The 22,746-nt window shown below is 38.2% G+C and overlaps 1 protein-coding gene across 2 annotated transcripts in view; it reads right to left on the bottom strand.

The window, feature by feature from the left end:
• The window catches only part of LOC131682197 (insulin gene enhancer protein isl-1), a 145,311-nt gene that overhangs the window by 31,811 nt on the left and 90,754 nt on the right, over nt 1-22,746 (bottom strand). For both annotated transcript variants that reach the window (XM_058963514.1, XM_058963515.1), the window contains exons 2-4: nt 3,111-3,300; nt 2,902-3,032; nt 2,612-2,827 (exon numbers count right to left, since the gene is read on the bottom strand). In XM_058963514.1, coding sequence (XP_058819497.1) covers nt 2,612-2,827; nt 2,902-3,032; nt 3,111-3,300 — 537 coding nt within the window. The remainder of the gene's footprint in view (nt 1-2,611; nt 2,828-2,901; nt 3,033-3,110; nt 3,301-22,746) is intronic.

Raw genomic sequence — 22,746 nt, forward strand, 5'->3', positions numbered from 1 at the left:
TTATGAATCTCTTTCACCACTAATTCCACACCACAATTCTTCCTGATAAAAAAGCAAGATTGTGCGACTCGCTATGACAACCGGAGGTGCAGCAGTAATTAAAAGTACGAGTCCAAATTTTAAACTAGAAATCTTATAATCCATCTCCGTCTCCACTTAATCAAAGATTACTCATAAACGGACAAATTCGGGCAAGAATATTATGTTCAAGTTATGCAAGAATATTATGTTCCAAATAGAGAATCATTCAAGGAATACAAATTACCTTGAAACATAGTGGACATACGTGGACAAAAAAACCATTTCAATAATTTAGCAAAAATGTCTGTTGAAACCATCTGCCACAAAAGCGTGAACGTTATTGACATTTTTTATAAACAAACAAAATAATATATTTTGACATCAATACATATAAATAAAGTACATACCGTCAGTATTACTTTCCATTATTACACATTTGAAACCGGCACTTATCAAAATCTAGCTACACTTGAATAATACTGATATTTCTGGCGCTCGATGAAAAATATGAGAATAACGCGATGGTCTAAACTGTTTGGATGTGTCAACACCTCAAATATGGAAATTTTGGAAAGTTTCACTTAAAATAGCATGCGGCAGCACAATCTGAAGGACAATGTATGTACTAGAACCCAAAGTACTACCATGCAATTTTCGACTTTTGGCCAGGTTTTTAGGCAAATCCGCCACTGTGCTGTGTGGCGCTCTTATGTCTACCGCTTTCTATACTAGTACAATTGGTTTGGTTTCTGAAATTGTAGCTATATATTCTTAGATAGTTTATTTATTGATGCAAATTAAAAATCCTGTTTTACTGAACGACATATTTTAATGCCTGCGTTGTGTGGTCGAAAATAATTGCGATAATTTCGTATTAAATTCTAAGGAATTTACAACTGGAATGAAGAAAGTATTTATTAGCACTCGTTAACGACTTTCAGGCTGGTTTCAATGATTCGCTGTGCACCGACGTGATGTGTCAGTCGCCTACGTCAATTCTCTGTTCAGATTACTGTCGTTGGTTTATTCATAAATCTTTATCTCTAAAAGGTCGGAGCCCGATTTAGTAGCTAACTATTTTGAATATGGTGAGATTTGTAAAAAATGTTAATAAGAGGAAAAGTTAGGAGTGCAAAGTGGATAAGAAGGCAAATCACACCGATTCATTACGGTGAATCTATTGCTACGATGTAAAAATTAATGGTAGTCTAAGTGTTAAACCAATTTTTACCGATGCGAGAATACCTAAATGAGAGCAATCTGACTGACATTTTCGCATAAGATCCAACGAGCATCAACAATATTTTCATATGTATCGATTATATATGATTAAAAGACTCTCGGCTCAGTTGAGCTAACACTAAGTAAGATCACATCAACGAATTGAAAGAAGACCTACACTAGGTCATTTGAAAAGTATAGAAATAATATAGCACCTTGTCATTGGATTTGATTCATCAACATGTAATTATTCCAATCGATGACAAGATTTTTCCCAATTTAAAATGTTCCGTTTGTAAATCGAACTGTATTGCAAATTTTAGGTAAATCGAACTGTATTGCAGGTATAGTATCATAATTGTTCATCTTATGGCAGATTTTGTCGCAATTGTTTTACTTTTAATCTAGGTTAACCTGGTTATAAATTAGTCAAAATTAAAAAAAAAATTGAAGAATAAACTTGACACCTCCAAGCTAACATATCGTGCCATGCCAAATAAACAGAATGAATAAAAAACAAAAGAAACTCAACTAAATTATCGATCGCGATTTACTTGACGACACAATCACCCTTTCGGGACCATCGGAATTTCCACTTTCGATAACACAACTTTTATCGCATCAAGCCATCCGGGAATCGACAAGCCACCTTACCAAGGTTTGCTTAGTCTGTTTTGTATTATTTTTTCATTGTTTCGGCACACCAACCTCATCTGCCGTCGGCGACAGCAGCGGCGCTTCAAACCCGATGGTGATTTGTGTCGCTCGCACCAGCTTTGCGTCGTATCAGTCCAGTGATGCTAGGAAACCCTTTGGATGTTGGCGGCTTCGCGTGAACACTGTGTTCGACAACAACCGGTGACAAGGGATCGGTCGCTCTGAATGTGGGTACGTTGTACATAGCACGAACTAGACAGAAACAAGCGACATTTTGGTTCACGGCTGAGGTGTAGCGGTTTCCAGTACGTTTCCTATCTTATAGCAGGGAGAGGATGTACAAAACATCGCGGCTAAATGAGGACGGTCCCCGCGGAAAGACAAGTACCGAAGAACTGAGCTAATATTTGCAGGGAATTGTTCGACAGATTTCAACAATTTTCGATCGGTTCCGTATGCCAGGCAAAAACTTCTTGGAAAAGCGGCGACTAAAAGAAGTTCAATCGTCTTTGTCGGCGTGTCGAACAAGTGACAGAATCGATTACATTTTATTAATTATCAGGTCAAACAGTGTTTGATAAGCACGCGACACTGAGATTGTGTCCTCCTACTACTTTGTGGAGAGGCAGCTGTATGAGCGAAAAACACTAATGTTTTTTTAATTTGCAAGTCGTGTACGATTTTAGCGAAAAAGGGAAAAGATCAAACTTACCCGACATCGACCCTAGCTCGCTTGAGTGATTGTTATTGCTTAAACTACTGTTGTTGTTGTTATTATTGTTGTTGCTGCTATTCTGATTGGTGTTACTGCTAATGTTGTTGTTCGGTTCCACGCTTTGCACCAGGCTGCTGTGGGTTGACTTTTCCAGATTGTCGTGGTCCTCTTTACAATACAGGGCACCTCCATCACGTAACGCAAATTCGTCGCCTACAATGTTTCGTTAAAATATCGATAACAGTTATTAACTTCGTTACAAAATGGCGGAAAAAGGTATCTCTTACCCGGTATCAACTGCCTCGTACAAGCGGAACACCGAAAGCACTCTATGTGGTAGATCTTCGTTTTGGCCCGCATCACGAAGTCGTTTTTACTAAAGAAGTTTCCACACTTATCACATTTGGCACCGAATAACCTGTCGAAGAGTTACAGAGAATAAAACATAGAATAAAGCATGTGCTACCTAAAGGTACGGCTTTTCGATCAATCTCACCTAACATAATCTCGCTTACAGTACGTTTTGCCGTCCCTCACGAAGCAGGTACAGTTCTCGTCCAGGAATTGCCGGCACTCTTGACACTTGAGGCAAGCCGCGTGCCATTCGAGGTCCGGTGCTACTCGGAGGATGTACTGGTCGTGGATCTGGCCGCCACAACCGACGCACAGCGAGAGGCGTTCCTTTTCTGCGGGAGAAACGAAGAAATTGCGTATGCTTTAGTCAGGTTTTGCATTGATTTTAGTAGGTAGAACAGGAAATATGTACGTCATTTAAAATAATGCAACCGAATTAAGTTCACAAATCGTTTACTTCCAACCTAAATTCGAAGTTATGTTGCATGCTGCTCTAAAAATTGTGGGATAAAATGACTCTCGAGCTTCAGGAAAAGAACCCTTCAGAAAGTTGCTTCCATATTTTCGCCATAATGTGACAGTCGAATATTCCCCTTCAAGTGAACTGGAAACCATCTTATTATTTTTCCCTGCATAGCGAAGGAGGAGATGTAAGTCGCACTAAACCGTGACAGAGCGCGTGGAGCTCGTGAAGACCGGGAGATCCGACACAGTAAGTTTTTTTGTGTATGGAAAGGGTGAAGACTAAAGAGAATTGGAAAAAATCCTTCCAGCTAGCTTGAAACGGCTTCTACAGAATTGCTAGAGGAGGAAGCAAGTATTTGGGGGTGTAGGGACATACGGTTCATAACAGACATTTGGAGCTAAGCGGCTAGCTTTGGAGTTGTTCAGTTCAAAGTGAAGCCTCATTCGATTTATTCGATCATAATTCTAAAAAACTCCTGCTCAATGTTTACAATGCAGCCGTTTTATAATAAATTTTAGAAATTTATGCACATTTCTCTAAGAAATAACGGGTGTTCAATAAAAAATGAGAATGACTTCAATTCCTTTCTGTAATTAAAGAGCGTAAATTTTTTGCTCTACAAGAGAATTACTCCCTGGAAATGGGTGGCATGTTTCTTTTCGCTCGGATGCTGTCAGTTCAATCGAAGATGCCGTTGAAACAGCATGCATTCCGCGAGCGTGTTGTACGGTTTTACGAAACGTATGGTCATCGTGGAGAAAAGTTTACGGTACACTACTTTCAAGACGAAAACGTGCCCGTGAGTACAGTTTACCGTGTCCTGGCATCCCTGAGAGTGGAGCGGAAGGCCGGCAGCGGCCGTCCGGCAAAGATAATAACGAAGAAGAAGAAGAAAGCGTTGAAGACGCTGTTCGACAACAAGGACGAGCAGATAGCGATCGTAAAATCGCAGTACCGGTGGATGACGAAGAACTACCGCGGGACGTCGTTCATACTGGACGACGAAAGTTACTTTCCGCTTACGAAAACCCATATTTCAGGAAATGACAGCTACTATTCCAGCGACAAGCCGGTCACACCCTCCGAAGTAAAATATATGTTTAAGCATAAATTTGAAAAAAAGTTATGCTGTACCAAGAGGAATGCGTTGACAAAATTCTTCTGCCGTTCTTAAAAGAGTATCATGCGGATGGGAAGTACGTCTTCTGGCCGGACAAGGCGACTTCTCGTTACACCATTAAGCTGGAGTATCTTGAGCAGAAAAAGATATCGTACGTGCCGAAAGAAAAGAACCTGTACCAACTTGCCTTAGTGCCGTCCCATTGAGCATTTTTTCGGCTCCCTCAGTGCCCTAGTGTACAAAAATAATTGGCGGGCCAAGGATACGAAGCAGTTGATCACCAAGATCCCGAATTGTATCCGGGAGATGGACGTCAGTGCCGTCTAGCGCTCTTGTGAGAGCTTCGCGTCGTACGGATGGCCAGGACCCCTTCTTCAAGAGGGCTTATGTTTTGTATTTATTCATACTCTACACCTACCCTACCCAAACATATGATCAACCACTAGCATGGCGCTGGCGTGGCAGACTGACGGGTCGACGTGGATTGGCTTTTGCCGTGGGCCGTGTTTGCAAACATTGTTCCACAGCTTAATGGCGGGGTTGGTGGACACGGCTCGCAGCGGGGGTTATCGTGTGTTGATTTATCGATAGACTTCGTTATCGTGCACAGGCTAATTAAAGAAATGCAAAAGTAGAAGCCTATTAGTGTTAGAGTAGTAGTGTTGTAGTTTTTAGTACTAGTATACAATTGTTATGTGCTAGTCGTATGTCTATCTGTGTATGCGTTTGTCTAAGTATTTGTGACAGGGGTCCGTGGATTCAGAACTGGCTTATATTATAAAATAGTGGATAATCCTTCCTACGATTCATTGGTCACTTATTATTATTTAATTAGTGTGTTTGATTCGATTCATTCGGGCAGATCGGATTGGATAAATAAAGGTACGATACCGATGCACATGAATCATCCATTCCCGGTTGGCATAGCAGAATGAACTTCTATTAGAATGCAATTGTCGTTAATGGTAAATAAACATCATCGCATTTTGACGAGCTCAAGTAGTTTGATTGCATGCTATATGTGCCTTTTTCTTCTACTTCAATGGTCTGTTTTTGATGTACTTCTAGTTTGCTACTCTTGTATACCAAAAATAATATCGGTAAATCTTAAGCTGACCGGCTCTGACGAAAAACTCTTTGCATCCTTGTTCTTTATTCGGCATGTTTTGCTGCTAAGATTAAAATACCCTGGGAATTAAGTAAACGTTTTAGCACCTATACATTTACAAACACAGTCTCAAGCATTAACCCACCGCTAACGCGATCATGAATCGGTCACGTCCGGAAGTCTCTTTCCTCGGTCTTAGCAACCTAAATTCATGCCTTCAGTTGGATCAAAAAAAAAACATCCCGGTCATTAAGTGAATATTTTAGCACCAATAATCTTATAAAAGCTGTTTCAACCGGGAACCTGCAAACGCATATGTTCACGCCCATGTTACCTTCGGTCTTAGCAGCATAGGCCCATGCCTTTAGTTGGACCAAAAAAATGACGCTCATATTCACTAGACAACTGACTATCTTCTAGCAGTTGTACCATACACTGAAAATTAAGCATCAGATTCACGGTCCGCGTGCGATCATTCAAGAATGCACTCGAATATGCGAATGTCCACACGGTTTTAAAATCGAATTTATGCACGTGACGTTACATAAACACGTAAATATACAAACGGTACAGCGCTTCGCGATGATCCTATAAGCCCGCGATCTCGCAAACAGAATAACACCACGGTGCCGAAAAGATTGTTTTTGTGTACCTCCATTCCGCCTTCATTACAGCTGATGTGTTGCATGTTGTTATTCACTTCTGAACGTTATTCGCATACAATTGCGCACGCGATGTAGCTGTATTTGGGACACTTCCGTGTGGTTAAGCTCCATTGTCATTTTTAGTAACTGTTCTACTATAGGTCTAATTCGATACGTTTGTTTAAAGCCAATATTTAAAGCCAATTATCAGAATTCTTCTTTGGTGGGCGCTATTCTTGTGTTGTTCACTCAATTCAATTTAAAGTAGAGGAGCTATTTCAAGAGGGTATAACTATCAAAGCCGTGTAGGCAGAATTTGTTCGTTTTTTAGCATGCACATTTTCTACCAATACCAACTAAACATGCTTAATTTACAGTTTTTTATGCAATGGACTGATATAATGAGTGGCTATAATTGGATCTGACGGCGATTTTCAATTCTCGCGCATCGATGTTTCTTTTAATTTGTCTAATATGGCAATGGAAGATTATTTCATATAACATTTGACGTAAATATGTGCTGTTTGTTACATTACATACGCCATGTTATCAATGCCCACGTTACATTACATACATGATTGCGTTACATTTACAATGCGTTTGACTAAATCTATTGACTTGCGTAGAGACTATGCTAAAAAATAATTTTTTGTTTGGCTTGAATTGCGTTTTTTCTTTAAAAAGCCAGAAACTTTTCAAGTGAATCTTGTATTTAGAGAGGCTTGGACTGTAAGGTAGTACGTCTCCTTGTGGTGAAGCCTGGGTAATGCTACATGAACTAGTATCGAAAGTCTGTTTTCAGGTCTGGGACGTCTCAAAGCACGTCTTCCATCCATGTTAGAAGCGGTAGAGGTACGGTCTTGTTAGTGCGCCCAGGACTATAAATACAACTGTCGAATATTCTGGTAGTGCTCGGGATTGGTAGTGGCATCGCGAAGATCGTCCTGCGACATAGCGAGATTGATGGTGGGCCATGCGAGCCGACACCAATAAAAATTACAATAACAAATAATACACAAGGAGGAGTTCGAACTGGGACGTGGAACTGACGACCTCTCAATTTTTTTAGAAGTATTCGTGTGCTTTCCGACGAACTGAAGAATTGCAAGTTCGACATCGTAGCATTGCAGGAGGAGTGCTGGAAAAGATCCTCGGTGGCTTTGTGCCACCTACCGATATCGGTCAAGAATGAGAGTATTCTGACGAAAGGTACTGATGGTTGAGGAAGCACTTGTATGAACATCTGAACGGAGTCCAGGAAGTGGACTAAGACAGCGAAGGAAGTGACGTCGACAATGCAGCAAGTGACAAAGTTGTGACACCCAACGATAGGTGAAGTTAAGGATGCCATTAAACAGCTGAAGGACATCAAATCGGTTGCAAGGGCTATTAGCGGAGTGGAACTTATCCCGATGTGCCCAGAAAAGTTGCTCAATAACTTCCGGAGGAGGTGAAAACGGGGTTTTCTATACAATCTACAAGAAAGCCGACTAGTTCCACTGTGAAAGCTATCATGCGATCACCGTCCTTAATGCCACCTATAAATCATCCCAAGTCATATTCCAACGCCTGTCGCCATTGGCAAATAGAGTTGTTTGAGGCTATCGTTTATCGAAGTACGGTTTACGCCGGACCAAATGTTCATTTTGCATCAGATCCTCCAAAAGTGCCGTGAATATAGAGTCCATCATCTGCCCATCGACTTCAAAGCCACGTACGATACAGTTAACCGAAAAGAACTGATACTGACCAGAACGGTTTCTCGGGAAGGCTAATCCGACTAATCAAGTATACGATGGATAGCACTATGTAAGGATACACCCAGTACTGTGGGAGGATATCGGGTGGATTATCGAGTTCACTCGAATTTCACAGAGGAATTCGTGGTCTCTCTTGCCACGCTTTTCAACTGATCTATCCTGCCAATGACGTGTACATGGTCGGCAGAGCAATTGAGCTAATAGCAGAGCATTACACTACACTAAAGCGCGAAGCAGTGAAGATTGGGTTAAAGATATTTATGTTGTCCAAAACGAAGTGCATGCTGGTATGCGGAATCGAGCACGACACGGCTCGTCTAGGTAGCAGTGCAAAGATTGACGGCGATGAGTTGGAGGTAGCTGACGAATTTGTTTATCTCGGCTCAATGGTTTCTGCGAACGACATACGGAGGAGTATTATAAGTAGAAATCGTGTTTACTACAGGTTTCACAAGTAATTGCAGTCGAATAGACTTAGATCCTGTATGATGTGTATCATGCACAAAACACTAACAGGACCAGTTGTTCTTCACGGGCATGAGACGTGGACAATGCTTAACCCTCCGGAAGTCGTACTTATGGCCCACTGAACGAGCAGCCGCCGGTGCCCTGAGACGATTTCGCTAGATTTTCAGAGCAGCGTGCACTCAGTGCACTAGCGCGACTGCCGGAAGGTTAAGAAGAACTTGCGAGCACTTGTTGTGCAGGAGGACGGAGTCTGGGAGCAGAGGATGAACCATGAGCGCGCACAGCTCTGCCAAATGCAGCATTGAAAAGGTGGCCAAATATGGACGACTACGCTGGGCTGAGCTTGTTGCAAGAATGCCGGACAACTATCCTGGGGAAATTGGCACCAGAAGATGAGGGGCGTAACGAGTAAGATGGATAAACCAAATTTATCATTGTAACTATTATATAATCGTTTGTAGGAGGCCTAACGCAGTAATATTTACAATATGCAAAAATAAAACAAAAAAAAGTAATGTTGACGATAGTACGATAGATCACGTACACGCAACTTATTCTTGCAAATAAGAGATCTTTCGCGGCGGAGAAACATGTGCTTTATCGCCTACTCTATCTTGGGGGTCATTCACTTCATTCTTGTTGTTGTTGTCATCGTCAATTAGGTTTTACACCAACCGACATAACCCCACAAAATAAGGCGGATGAATTTCATTTGACAATTCTCGGTGGTTTGTTTACATGGAAGTTACGTGAGTTCGCATGTAACAGATGAGCACCCGTTGCACTCACACTCACGCAATTGACAAAGTAAACAAACCACCGAGAATTGTCAAACATGAACTTCATTCATCATGAGTTCATTCGTGTCGGCATCTTGTAGAACTCAATGCGGTCATAGCGGCAATGAAATGTTCTTCCTTGCTTCTTGAATTTATATGGCACCAGTGTGAATCCTCAAACAGGTTCACTTACGGGACATCATTAAATAGAAGTCGTTTAGTATGCTCAAAAGTAGTGTTTTCAATTTTAGACTAGCATTAATTTTGTGCTCTATTAAGAGGCTAGATTGTGAAAAGACGAAATCGAACAAAATTTGGCGTAAAACCAACTTATTCGTTAAACAAACATTATTTTTCCTGTTGGTTAAACCCCTTTTTATTACCATGAAGATAAAATCTATCGATAAATGGATATTTTTTCCCAAGAATGAACTAGTTAGGTATTTTTTGGGAAACTATTTGAAGACGAAACTGCGCAGGAATTAAATCTCACCATCAATCCGACTATTTTCCAATCATATAACCTTTATTGTGAGTCAATAAACTCGTAAAGAAAAATATACTTTCATTGTAGAAGTGCTATTTTACCCTACCCCACTCTACATTTTCTCACAGCAAGTTCCACCGAACATTCAAGCCAGTTGGCAGTTTTATGGCCGAAACGGTGGAGGAGACTAGGCTAAAGACGAATGCGAGGGGATTTTGTTTCTGTTTCGATTCGATGCTGTACAGCTCAGCCAGTCGGTGGTTGCAACCACCACCATACCATCAGTAAAAAAGACGGATGTATTTAAATCCTGCTTTAATATGCTTAAATTTGGGGGTAGCTAGCAGCAGCAGCAGAACCGACTTCCGTGCTTTAATATGAAATTTGTGGTGTATATAATTTTTTCAGGTGTATGTGTGTGGACAGAGGGAAACGTAGTGTTTCACCGGGAGCTATGGCCGTAATCGGATCCAGACAGGATATAAACGCGAGGCTTAAAGATTCGGACAGGATTATTTTTACGATTGCTTCAAGCTTTATTTTTGGTGCGGTATTTTGTAGCCATGGGGTATTATACATTGATCGAACGTAAAATTTAAACAAAAAAGTTGATAACATGTTTCCGATAGCATGGAGCATTACTAAAACCTTTTTTATGTTCATCATTTCACCGAAACGGCGAATAAACGGCTGCATTATTTCAACGATAATCTGAAACAAATTATTCCATGTTTAACGTTACTCAAGCTTGAAATATGGACCAGATGCAGTAAAGTAACCGACATCTAAATTACTCTCGATAGAGTTGTTTAAATATGGAACAAAATTAATCTCGCAGATTCAGATTCATGTTAGATTAGCTCACATTAAGATCCACTGAAAACGTTTATCGCAAAACATGATGAGTTATTATAAGACTAATTCACCGTAGCGCGCAGGCAGCGCTCTCGTTTGCGTAAATTTTAACAAATTTAGTACCATTTGTTTTTCCGAACGAAGCCGAATGAAAAACTTTGCACGTTCCTTCTCACCTAATTTATTCAAGCTAAACAATTAATCTCAAACTTCCCGAAAGTTTCAAAAGCGAGAGCTCAAAAAAAGACGGTAAATGTTATGAAAAGAAATATCTTCAACAATCTTAAAACGACATGAATAATTTATATAGGCGGAGTTAGAGCGTGTTTCTTTCCTCTCATGGCACACACAGCGAGTAAAAGTGGTGCAAAAAGCGATGTAGAAACAGCGTGAAACCGCATGAAGAGCCGCTTCGTTTCTCGTTCGCATCAGCAACGGCAGCAGTAGCAGCGGCCATCCAGTTCTGCCCAGCATGTGTATTCTATCTCTGTTGCTCCCGAACATAATAAACATGTTTCTCCAACCCAATTCCCACCCCCTGGGAACGCGTGCACATTCACCAACCCGCACACAGACACACACATAGACAGCTGCGTCAGCCCCAAGAGACTGTTTGGAATGGTGTTGTAGCGCGTTTTCGCGTCATCGGCGTCGCCGTCGTTGTGACCGTGCTGTAATGTGTGAGTCTTTGGGGCTAATACCAGCATCTGGTTTTTGTCCGTTCGATCGATCCTACTATTACAGAGGTAAAAGGAGTTCGCATAAGGCACGGCGTCGTACCTAGTACTACTACTCGGAGCTATCGGGGCAGAGCATAGAACGGGGCCCTGACGCCCTCGTGCGGCTGTGTGTGGCGCGTCGGTGATGCATGGAAGAGGAAAATGTGCACACTGGGAATACACGCCTTACGAGTGAAGGAAATACCGTGCCAGCACCTCTTCGTGCGCGCCGGCCGTCGCCGTCTTCGATGGGTAGCCTTCCACTGCGTCCCATGTTGCGCCACCGTTTCTACCCCTTTCCCTGGCGAGCATGTCGATGTCGTCGGTGCGGCCGCACGGTTCTGCCGTGCAAGGATGTGCTGTTACAGATTTAGAATTGCAGACAACCGAAGGACGATGGTTTGATGGACGAGGTCAACTGGGTAGGCGACTTGAATGATTGAAGATTCATTTGTTTTTGGTTCTATGTATTTGGTAATACCTGTAGAGCTTTAATAGGATGGTGTTGTTGTATTGGTTATTTACGCGCGTCATGGAGCAGTTGTTTGAGATTAATGTTTAATTTCTGGGGATTTGGCATCGTTCCACGACTATTTTTGGGAGCAGCTCCCAAGCTGATTCATAAAACCACGTTTGAAATGTAAATCTTTCTATTATTTTTTTCCTTGAATATGTGATTATTATTACGCAGAGCAATCCATTTCATTACTTTTTAAGAGTAACATGAGAATGGAACTTATCCACCGCTTTTACATTGAAATTAAAATAAATTATAGTTAACTTCGAAAAATTAGCGACAGTTTACAGCACTATTGCAAAAATCAATTAAATGAGTTAATGATTCAGTCTGAAGATTCCATCATTAGCATTTGGTAATGATGAGTTACTGCACTCGAATTCATCTTAGCTCCTCTATTCATCCCATCTATTTGAACAAATTAGTTAAAGCAGTGTACGTTGTACTCGACTTTTCGCTTCGCTCAAACGCGAGCATTTTTCATTTTCAAGGCAAAAATTTTAACTGTGCTGCTTCTTAGGAACGAAGCAAAGAATGCAGTATGCAATGCAAATTTTAAGTTTCATGAAGGGCTATTATTATACCCTAGTGAAAATGAAGGTTTTATGCTAGTTTTATAATAAAACTAGCATAAAATCTTCATTTTCACCAGGGTGAACCATAGTGTGCCATGTAGTAGTTAGGATGGCGTAGCGTGCTTTTTGGATATCTTCCCACTATTACTCTTTGATTTTTGATTGATTTTTCAACTATCTGTCACAAGTTTTTATTTAGATTAAGAAACAGAAATTAAGAAAGCCCCTTCATTATGTAGATGTCATGCCAACACTTTTTAACAATATGAGCGGTATTCCTCGGTCCATTATCTTACATAAACTGATACTTCAAAGACACCACTTAGCCTTCTCTAAATATCTCTGCATACAAATATTGGTCCATAATACGTATGATCCGGCAAATTGCACCAACTTTGTATTAAGAGAAACAACCCTCAGGATGTCCGGTTCTTTTTTATTTTGAATTTTTGAAACCAACCCACTTTTGATGTCCTTTGTCGAACTACAGTCGAGTCTTGCGGTGTCTACTGGTCTATTAGGACTTCCCTGGGCTTCTACCAGAAAGTCTTCTGGACAAGTCTGTGTGATACTGAGCTTATCCCTGATCTTCGATACTGGTGTGAATGTATCCATAGTGGATTTTGGGTTTTTGATATGAGCATCTTCACCGGCGGTAGTTTTCCTAGGCGTCCGGTCGCTACATGTGGTTTCGGGTCACCACGAATATTGAAAACGCTAGTCTTTCTAGAAGACGGAAGCAATATATCGCTGCGATTTTCCCTCTTTCACTAGTTCTTGTTTCATAACTGTCCCTTTTTCGAAAATGATAATCATAACAGTTAATTAGAATAATCTTCCTACCGAAAACTATGAATTTTCAGTAAGTCCTTATGCTTCTCTGTTGTTGCTGGGGGGGGGGGGGGGGGAATAAAGTCGATATGTTCTAGATGTGGAAACGTTTAGGACAATCTATAAAAGTATTCATATATTACCGTAAATGAATGACAATTTAAAGAACGTTATATCTTTTAGCAACAATCTAATTGAGGGTAGATTTGCATAGACGAATATTAGAGTAAATAGGGGCCATAAGATTGTGTTTTTGGGGTTCCTTGAATTCCTGAAATATCACTGTTTTTGAGAAACTTTATAATTTTAAAGTATATTTTTACTTTGGGTTCATTTCCAACCTATTTCTTACTATTATTTATTCTACCATTTTAGGATTATTCATGCGATTGTACCCCTATTTAATAAATATTCGGCTAATATTTCGTCGAAAGATCTGAGGTTTAGCACGATCAAGGGGCTTCTCTTTGGTCATTTTGTGTTGATATAAAATTTTAAAATTTTTGAAATGTTGATATTTCATGTACAATATACCCAACCCGAACACTTTCTCCTTCAACCTCATTGAGACTTTTTCAGATATTCAGAATTCAATATTTCGATCACAACTCCTCTTAATGATGTATGATTGAGCTAATAACAAACATTTTCTATATAACATTTTGGAAAATTAATAATTTTATTAGCCATCTTCTCTATTTGAATTTGAAGCCCAGTTCAAACTTGTTTAAATATTTTTTTGCCTCAAGATGGACTATGATGACGATACAACAAACTGCAACAGATAATTCAATGGAACATTGTTAATTAACGTCATTTCTCGAATGATATTTAATAAGTCTTCCAAAAATTCTTTGACGCTCTACCGGGCGACCGTTTGCCGAAATCTTAGCCGTAGCCGATGGAAAGATAGATGCCGGCATGTTGTTCAGCCATTTTTTGGCCATGACGGGTCCGCTATTCCTTCGTTTTAGTTACGAAATTGTTGGAGTAGATCTTTCGTTCGAGTTTTACCTAATTTTTTTCGCTCGGTCGCAGTTTGGAGGGATGTCAGTCTTCAGTGCAACGTTAAATTTCAGCCAGTGATCTCTTGGTATAATGGGCCGAGAGTGCGTCCGTCCAAAAGACCGCATTCTTTTTCACGTGATACGCTGTAGAAAATGACCCATTGGGTATTTTTCTCATGAAAATTTGTGTTGAAGTTGTTTAGAGTATATTGTTTACACTGTATTTTTATCGCTGTCAGTTTTTCGAAAATTGTTGCCGATAGATTGAAATATGCGTGTGTTATAGCAAATATTCGCGAGGAATGAATGGCTGTTTAAAACAAAAGAAGTTCAGCGTGGCCACAGCTATTGCGGGAGACTATTCTAGAGGTTCAATACTAAAAACTAAGCAGATAAAAGAGAAATCGATTTTTTTTTGCGCGCTACACCTTAAGACAGTATAGGTTGGTTCAATCGCTTTCGCTTCACCCAACCACCGTTGTAGGCGAATTTCCGTCAAATCAAAGGTCCATATATATGGGAAGCTTAGTGTTGACGATTTCATATTCGACGTCCTGTTGTATGTTGTTCTTTGCTACGAATATTCGCTTTCTGCCTCGGCTATGGAGTTGAACGTTATTAGTACTACCTGTCTCGTATGATGTAGCTGTATGTGTGGCACTTCTATAAGCATAAGTATTTAATTCATTGTTCCACTTCGCACGATGTTGGTCTGAGACGGGAATGGCAATTGCGATTGTGTTCTCCCGTAATGGGTGAAATTTATTTTGGGATTCACTCATTTCACTCGAAGTTGGCGACAGCGGAACATTGCTGTGTCTACATCATACATTGTTACACTATACACTAGAATTTTTGTGTTTTATGCTGTTCGCAGGCCTTTTGGCTTCTGATCTGTACGAGATGAGGAAGCCGACTGAAAGTAGTGACTGAGTTAGTTTTGCAAAGTATAAAATTGCATATGGTTGCAGTTCAGAAATCAATTGTCGTGACCTTATTTGTTTTGAGAACAAAAAGGGTAAGGTTAGCTGAATAGTATAACGGAGCAGAAATATGTAGTTTCACATTTCGCCGCTAAAAGGGTGCCAAAACTAACCTTTAAACCGAGCTAGATAGAAAGTTAATGTCTCTCACAAATCTGTATAATAGACTTTTTGAAGTAATTGAAGTAAGCCTGTCAATTTTTTTATCTCCTTGTTGAAAAGTTAATGTTGGCACACTCTATCTGGTGAAATTTTAAACTAAAATTTTCCGCAAAACATGGCACGTGTCATGTACTATTTTTTCCGGATAGGATTAGTAAATGAGTACTAATCTCAACAATTTTTTCATCGGACAAAAAAGTTTGTGAGGCATCCAGATCGGGATCAGCTTTTTGCTTTAGGCGTTCACATACGTTTTGTGAACTGTTTCGGTTCAGTATCTAACTGGCGCCAATTTGGTGTCAGTTATTGAAGAGCGGAAAACGAATGATTAAAATCCAATATATTCAAATAAAAAAATCTCACATTCAAGAGGATTAATCACTGAAAATACAACAACACAGGAAGGACTTGATATATTAAATAACTGAACCGAAGACATGATCGACATAAACTCAGTGGCTTAAGTTTAATTAATTCTCAAAAATCAGAAACTTGTCAACACTTGTGAAAATTGACGGAAACAATTCGACCTACCCTAAAAAACTTGTATCTCAGCTGTCTTTTGGGCTCGTGACGTGCTTTTGGCTTAAAAACTTAACGCACGATTTTGGGTTCGTTTAATGTTTGGACTGTTTGGATTTCGTATACACAATTTATGACAAAAGTTAGAAACATAATTATGTTTGTTCAAATTTTCAAATTATGCTTATTCAAATTTGCAAAAAAATTAGTTTTCGTTTCCCAAAGATAATTTTAGCCAGAAACCAATGGTTTATCCCAACTGTGGCTCCTTCTTTTTATACCTCTACGGTTAGAGTTTAACAATGAGGGATTCCATGAGAAACCGGCCGACCACAAAATATGACCATCGTCGATTCGAAAGAAACTTTGCAGGTGTGTTCAGTGTATGAATCTCCATGATATTCTCTGGTAATTGGAATATTTTGATACAAGAGCAATTTTTCAAAAGGGCATAAACGTTTCTACGGGTATGAATTTCAAATTGTTTTGTTAGATTACTGTATTTTATACAGCGAAACTATCTGAGAACGAGTTACAGGGAATAAATACGTCTAACCGAAAAAAATAAACACTGAAAAAAATGTGTCATTTTTCAAAAACACAAAAATTTATGTTGAAAATTTAAATTGCGAAAAAACCCATTTTTTTAAATTTTTATATTTTGTCAACAAAAATCTAAAAAGAAAAGAAACATTTTGAATGTGATTGCATGATGGAGAACTTATCGGTAAAAAAGTTTTTCTAACAATAACTTCATACATGTTTTTAAATTTCATACTAATTGACATACAAAACTGTAATTTTATTACAGAATATAATTCTAAACATCAATTAAAATAAAAATGCATTTAACAAAAATCTTCCAAAATATGATAGTTTTCGAGATATTTGGAATTTTGCTCCATCAAAAACAATTAATTCGTGTAATTATGCTCTTTTTAAAAGTTAATCGCATTACCCCACCATAAAATGTCATAAATCTAATGTTTATCGTTTTAAAGACGTAAAAGCAACTTTTTAGTATATTTGGAACATGGAGAAGCTTTCAATAAAAAAGTTTTCTTGACAACTTTTGACATATTTTTATAATTCATACTATTTGCACTCAAAAATACAATTTTCTTTTTGAATATGATTCTAAACGCCATTTTAAATCGAAATGGTCCTAACAAAAATTTTCTGAAGAGTAGTAGTTCTCGAGATATTTTAACTTTTGTTTTAACAACACAATTATTTTGTTTTATTACGACCTTTTCATAAGTTATTCGCGTTTCTCCATCAACAATAATAGGTTTTTCAAAAGGCCCATAAACTTTCCTGCAACTTTCTCTTTGACATCAAGGCGATATGGTAAACCATTTGAAAGTTACATGATAACAACCAAAATATTATTCAACCATAGGGTCTGATGGTTAAACTATATAGTTGAATCATATTTTGGTTGCTTTCATGTACTACATTTAGACTACTACATTTAGAAAATTTTTGTTATTAGCACTTCGATTTAAAATGGCGTATAGAACCATATTCAAAAAGCAAATTGTATTTTTGACTGCAACTAGTATGAATTATAAAAATATGTCAAAAGTTGTTGTTAAGAAAACTTTTTTATTGAAAGCTTCTCCATGCTCCAAATATACTAAAAAAGTTGCTTTTACGTCTTTAAAACGATAAACATTAGATTTATGACATTTTATGATGGGGTAACGCAAATAACTTTTAAAAAGAGCATAATTACACGAATTAATTGATTTTGATGGAGCAAAATTCCAAATATCTCGAAAACTATCACATTTTGGAAGATTTTTGTTAAATGCATTTTTATTTTAAATGATGCTTAGAATTATATTCTGTAATAAAATTACAGTTTTGTATGTCAATTAGTATGAAATTTAAAAACATGTATGAAGTTATTGTTAGAAAAACTTTTTTACCGATAAGTTCTCCATCATGCAATCACATTCAAAATGTTTCTTTTCTCTTAAGGTTTTTGTAGACAAAATATAAAATTTAAAAAAATGGGCTTTTTCGCAATTTAATTTTTTAATATAAATTTTTATTTTGTTGAAAAATGACACAACATTTTTTTCAGTGTATATTTTTTTCGGACAGTAGTATTCATTCCCTGTAAGTCGTTCTCAGATACTTTTGTTGTATAAAATACAGTAATCGAACAAAAAAAATTTGAAATTCACACACGTGCAAACGTTTACGCCCTTTTGAAAAGTTGCTCTTGAGTCAAAATAATCTTATTACCTGTGGAAAATGTTTAGTCTTCCATGCCGGTGAAATGTGTAAAGTTTCATCGGAATCTAAGATGGTCGGTCACGATTTTAAAGATTTTCGGACGGATCTTCGTGGAATTCCTTAATAGTCCTTAGTACAAAGTTGGCACAAAATTGTATATTTATCTGTACTCTTAGTTTAACCCTTTATAAGTCCCGGAGTTTGGGGCTATTAATAAATGTTATATTAATAGAAACACGGTTCTCTCACTTGGTTTAGAATATATTTACATTTATTTAGTAATAAAAACTGTTTTGAAAATATACTGCTACCGCCCGTTAGAAAACGTCAACGTGTGTAATGTTTGATGTATTTCCAACGAGGTCAGTGCACATATAAAGATATATCGAGCTAGATCAGAAATTCAAAAAGAAATTAAGGTGGGTTACTAGTTATTACCTGATTAACAGTAAATCACCTCTGGATTCAGAGGATAAGTTGAGAAATGAGACCACAGATTACAGACGTTCATTTATTCAATTTTCTTTTCTTTGAAATTTTTACCATTCATAAACGAAATTTTCGGATTAAAAATAGTTGTTTTTACCAACTTAGGGTCTACACACTTATTTTCGATTTCGCTGTTCGGTAATACTTTTGAAGAAAAATTTCGGTAAACATCATAAATAACTGAGATTTCGGTGAAAATGATTTATTTTACAGATGTTTCATAAAATTTTACCGAACAGTCTTGTATCTACAACCTGTTTTACCGAATTATGTAAATAATAGTACAATACGTACGGCAAACCAGGATTGTCGCCGAGTACGGTAAACTAATAATAGAAATAGTTGTAAAATTATTTCTCAATTACCGAATTTTAGTAAAACTGCCAGTTCACGAATATGAACTGTCAAACCGAGTCCATTTGTAAATCTAAAGTGATGAAAAGTGCAGTGCAGAATAAAAAGAACAATTTGTTTAGTTTACCGTAAGTATAAGAGTTTATACACTATGCAGTAAGAATAGCAGTGACTGTTATCCATTTCATACATTACCGGCCGTGGCCGTTGCTCTACCTTGTGCTTAGACCATGACAAATTAACACTAATTTTTTCAGAACCGTGCTATGCTGACGATCGGAAACATTTTTTAACTAAATTGTAAAATTGTTTATCTAGTACCTTAAATATAGCAACATATACACGAAAATTGTACAACACAAAATAGTTTTATCAGGTTTTATCTAGAAACAAGTCCGAAACACCTGTAAATATTTCACTTCCATACAATACAAATACTGAATGTACCGAAAACCTACGGTAAATCTTTTATTAACATTACCTAACTATTCGGTAGTTTTTGACAGATCATCAAAAAATCTAATTACTGAACGTTCAGTAAATTATTAAATTACCTTTACTGATTACCGAACGTTCAGCTGTAGAAAGTTCGGTAAAAAATTACCGAATTTTGTAAAAAAAATCTAAGTGGGTTTTTTGTTAAAATCGAGCTAATTTTATTGTCCAAAAGGAAATCCTCGTATTTTTTTCAAAAACCTCTTCACCAATCTGACTCTTTTCACTGTATCTCAATTAAAAATAAAAAGAAGAGTTGTCAGACTCCTAACAAGTAGATTTCATAAGATTGGAACACTTCTCACTTCATATTCCTGTGTTTTGAACGAAACGAAAAGGTGGCAATATAGTTACCACAGCTTTATAAAGAGTTATGATAGTCTAGAAACATTTCTTAGTCTTAAATGTTACCCTATTGTTTTAAGAAACTTACAATAGGGTAACAGTTCCCTAATCCATCTTAGCAATTCTATTCATCTCACCCATTTGAACACATTAGTTAGAGCAGTATCTGCTATCTCTGCTTAACGCGTTAGCTTAAATGGTAAAGGATGAAAAAGGAAGTGTTGTAGTCGACTTTTTACTTCGCTCAAACGTGAGTAGGGGAGCCCGGTGCTAGTTGGTGATTGGAGTAAGTTGGCGGAATCCCCTTTTCTTTGTTTCTATTAGACATATAGCACTGCCTCTCGTTGTGTACCTCAAGTTAAGTGAAACCCATTACCCAATGTGTTTTTGTTGCAAAACATTTTGTTTTGTAGAAGTTGTGGGCGATATTGTGTTTTCGAGCATACTAAGTAAATTTTCTAAATTTGAAAAACTTTTGTTAATTAACGTGATTTTCAATCTATTCCCGAATGATTATATTTTTTGATAGTGCGGTAAAAGAGCTTTCAGTATCCGTATAGATATTACATCTATCCACGAACAAAAGTAATTTTTAAGTAGTTCTTTTTTTAAAAAATATGTGTTTAGGGAAAGTTGGCGGTGATGCACGCGGGTAAAGGTACTATTTACAGTGCTAAAATAGACATAAAATATTTTTATTCTGGTATTCCCTCCAAAGTAAGAAAATCTTTTTCTTGTGTATTTCGTCAATGCAGGGGAAAATTTGCTTTCGAATATGGAGTACGCGTCGAAGTCAAAATACCGGGGTACTAAGACTGAAATATAATAGCAAATGTCGGTTAATATACAGATTTCTTGAAAAGACATTCAGCATGTTCCATAAGGATCCCTGAATTACTAGAGTTTCCATTTGATTGCTTATTTTCTAGCGTATCCATACATACCGTTAATTTACCCCGGAGTCTGGGTAAGTTGGCGGGTTTTCCGCGTCACATATTTTTGTCTATAAAAACAAAGGCAATGCAAAAAACACTTTGATGTTGCCAATAGTCTACCCTCTTATGCACCGTATTCTATTTTGCAAGATCTTTCTAAATCAAAGCGATAAAATATGAAAACTGAAAACATCGCCAACTAACCCCGGTCTCCCCTACCGCGCCTTATCAAATAAACAGACTGAATAAAGACCCAACAGTGCTATGAGGCGTATTTTTTACTTTTACGTCCCGATTGGAAATACTACAAAAGTAATTTAGAATTCAGTCAACTGATAATATGAGCCCTCATGGATTATCGGTATGGAAAAAATCAACGGCGCGTCGCTGATACAACACACGACGTCAACGTTTGGTTTAATAAACCTGCGGCGGTGCACATGTCTAGCGTGGACGAAATCTTTACACCCACAGAGCTTAATTGGTTTCGTAGAGGGTCCTGTCCGTTAATATCAAAAATACGTTTATATTTCGTTCAAATTCGAGGGATACTATTTTGGTTATATCCGGATAATTATCGAATATTAACATTAAATCCGCACCCGAAACCTGAACGCGACCATGTTTCTAAAGCACATTCGACGTAGCTATTCTTTTACGCCGTGTCAAGTAATCCATTTTGAATGTGCGAGAAGCCGAAAACTTAGGTACAGCCTATTCAACACAAATCTTACCTCCTCCGCCCTTTCCACAAGATCATTCCTTTCTGTTCTTCCAACCCATACGTCTCCTATCTTCTCATCTCATCGCAGCAAGCAGCCACTATTTATGTTCCGATTTTACTCCCTTTTGTATAATGTTCCGCGGACGCAGTGATTTGAGATCGACGAAGGCGATAAGCGGCGGGACTCCAAAAGGAATCCCCTCATACACGCCAGCTTCAGCCCGCGCTCAACTACGCCAAAGCATCAATTTGAGTGTTGGTCGGAGTGGCGTAGAAGTAAGGCGGGCCCGAGGAGTGCTGTAGCAACTACCAGCTCTGCATAGGGCCACAAAAAGACGGTACCGCCGCCGCTGCTGTGTTATTTTTTCGTGTATTTTCAGCACTGCTCACCAAGGGTACGACGAAGCGGAAGAAGAGGCAGAAAATTGCACGCGGGACATAACGATCCACCATCACCGAAGAAGGCAAGTCGCGCTTTTACAAAATGAAGAAAAACGAGCGCTTTTGATAATTTGGTGTTTTTGCCGTTTCCCCCTTGTTGCCGGTCGCTGTTGCTGGATGCTTTATGCTCGCGGTTTTGCCATGCTGTGCGAAGCCTATAGGTTTCAGTCGCGTCCTGAATTTGGAAAGTTTGCAGAGGCTATATTTTGTGCCGACGGCATTTTGGTTCTGCAACTTTAAGTTTATTTTAGATTGGTTTTCTTTAAGAAAGTAGTTTTTGGAATGAACTCTATATATCAGAACACTTTTGTTTTGAAACCTGTCTAAAATAGTGTTTCTTTTTCAGACCTATACTCATAGCATGTTTTAAAACACTGGCGTGAAATTCTAATTTAGTTACTTATCAAAATATGGAGATGTTCGAAGTTTCAGAGCTATTATGTCACATCGACATAATGACCGTTTTAGGAGATTAGCTTAATAAGGATTTTTTTAAAATGTTTTATGATGGCTTCCACTTTCAAAAATATAGTCGATTAAAATCGGGAAGCTCGGCTGAAAATTCCATCTCCACACTTTATTTTTTTTTCGAAATCACTTTTCCTTTCGACACCGAACGATCCGCACCGAAATGTCAAACCATTATCGGCAACGCCTAAATCATACACTCTATTTGAACTCACTTCAAAGCCCATTTTATCTTTATGGGAAAATGCACTTAAAACTTGGTACAAACAAAACTCGC

Source organism: Topomyia yanbarensis, chromosome 2, assembly GCF_030247195.1.
Source record: "Topomyia yanbarensis strain Yona2022 chromosome 2, ASM3024719v1, whole genome shotgun sequence".
NCBI lineage: Eukaryota > Metazoa > Arthropoda > Insecta > Diptera > Culicidae > Topomyia > Topomyia yanbarensis.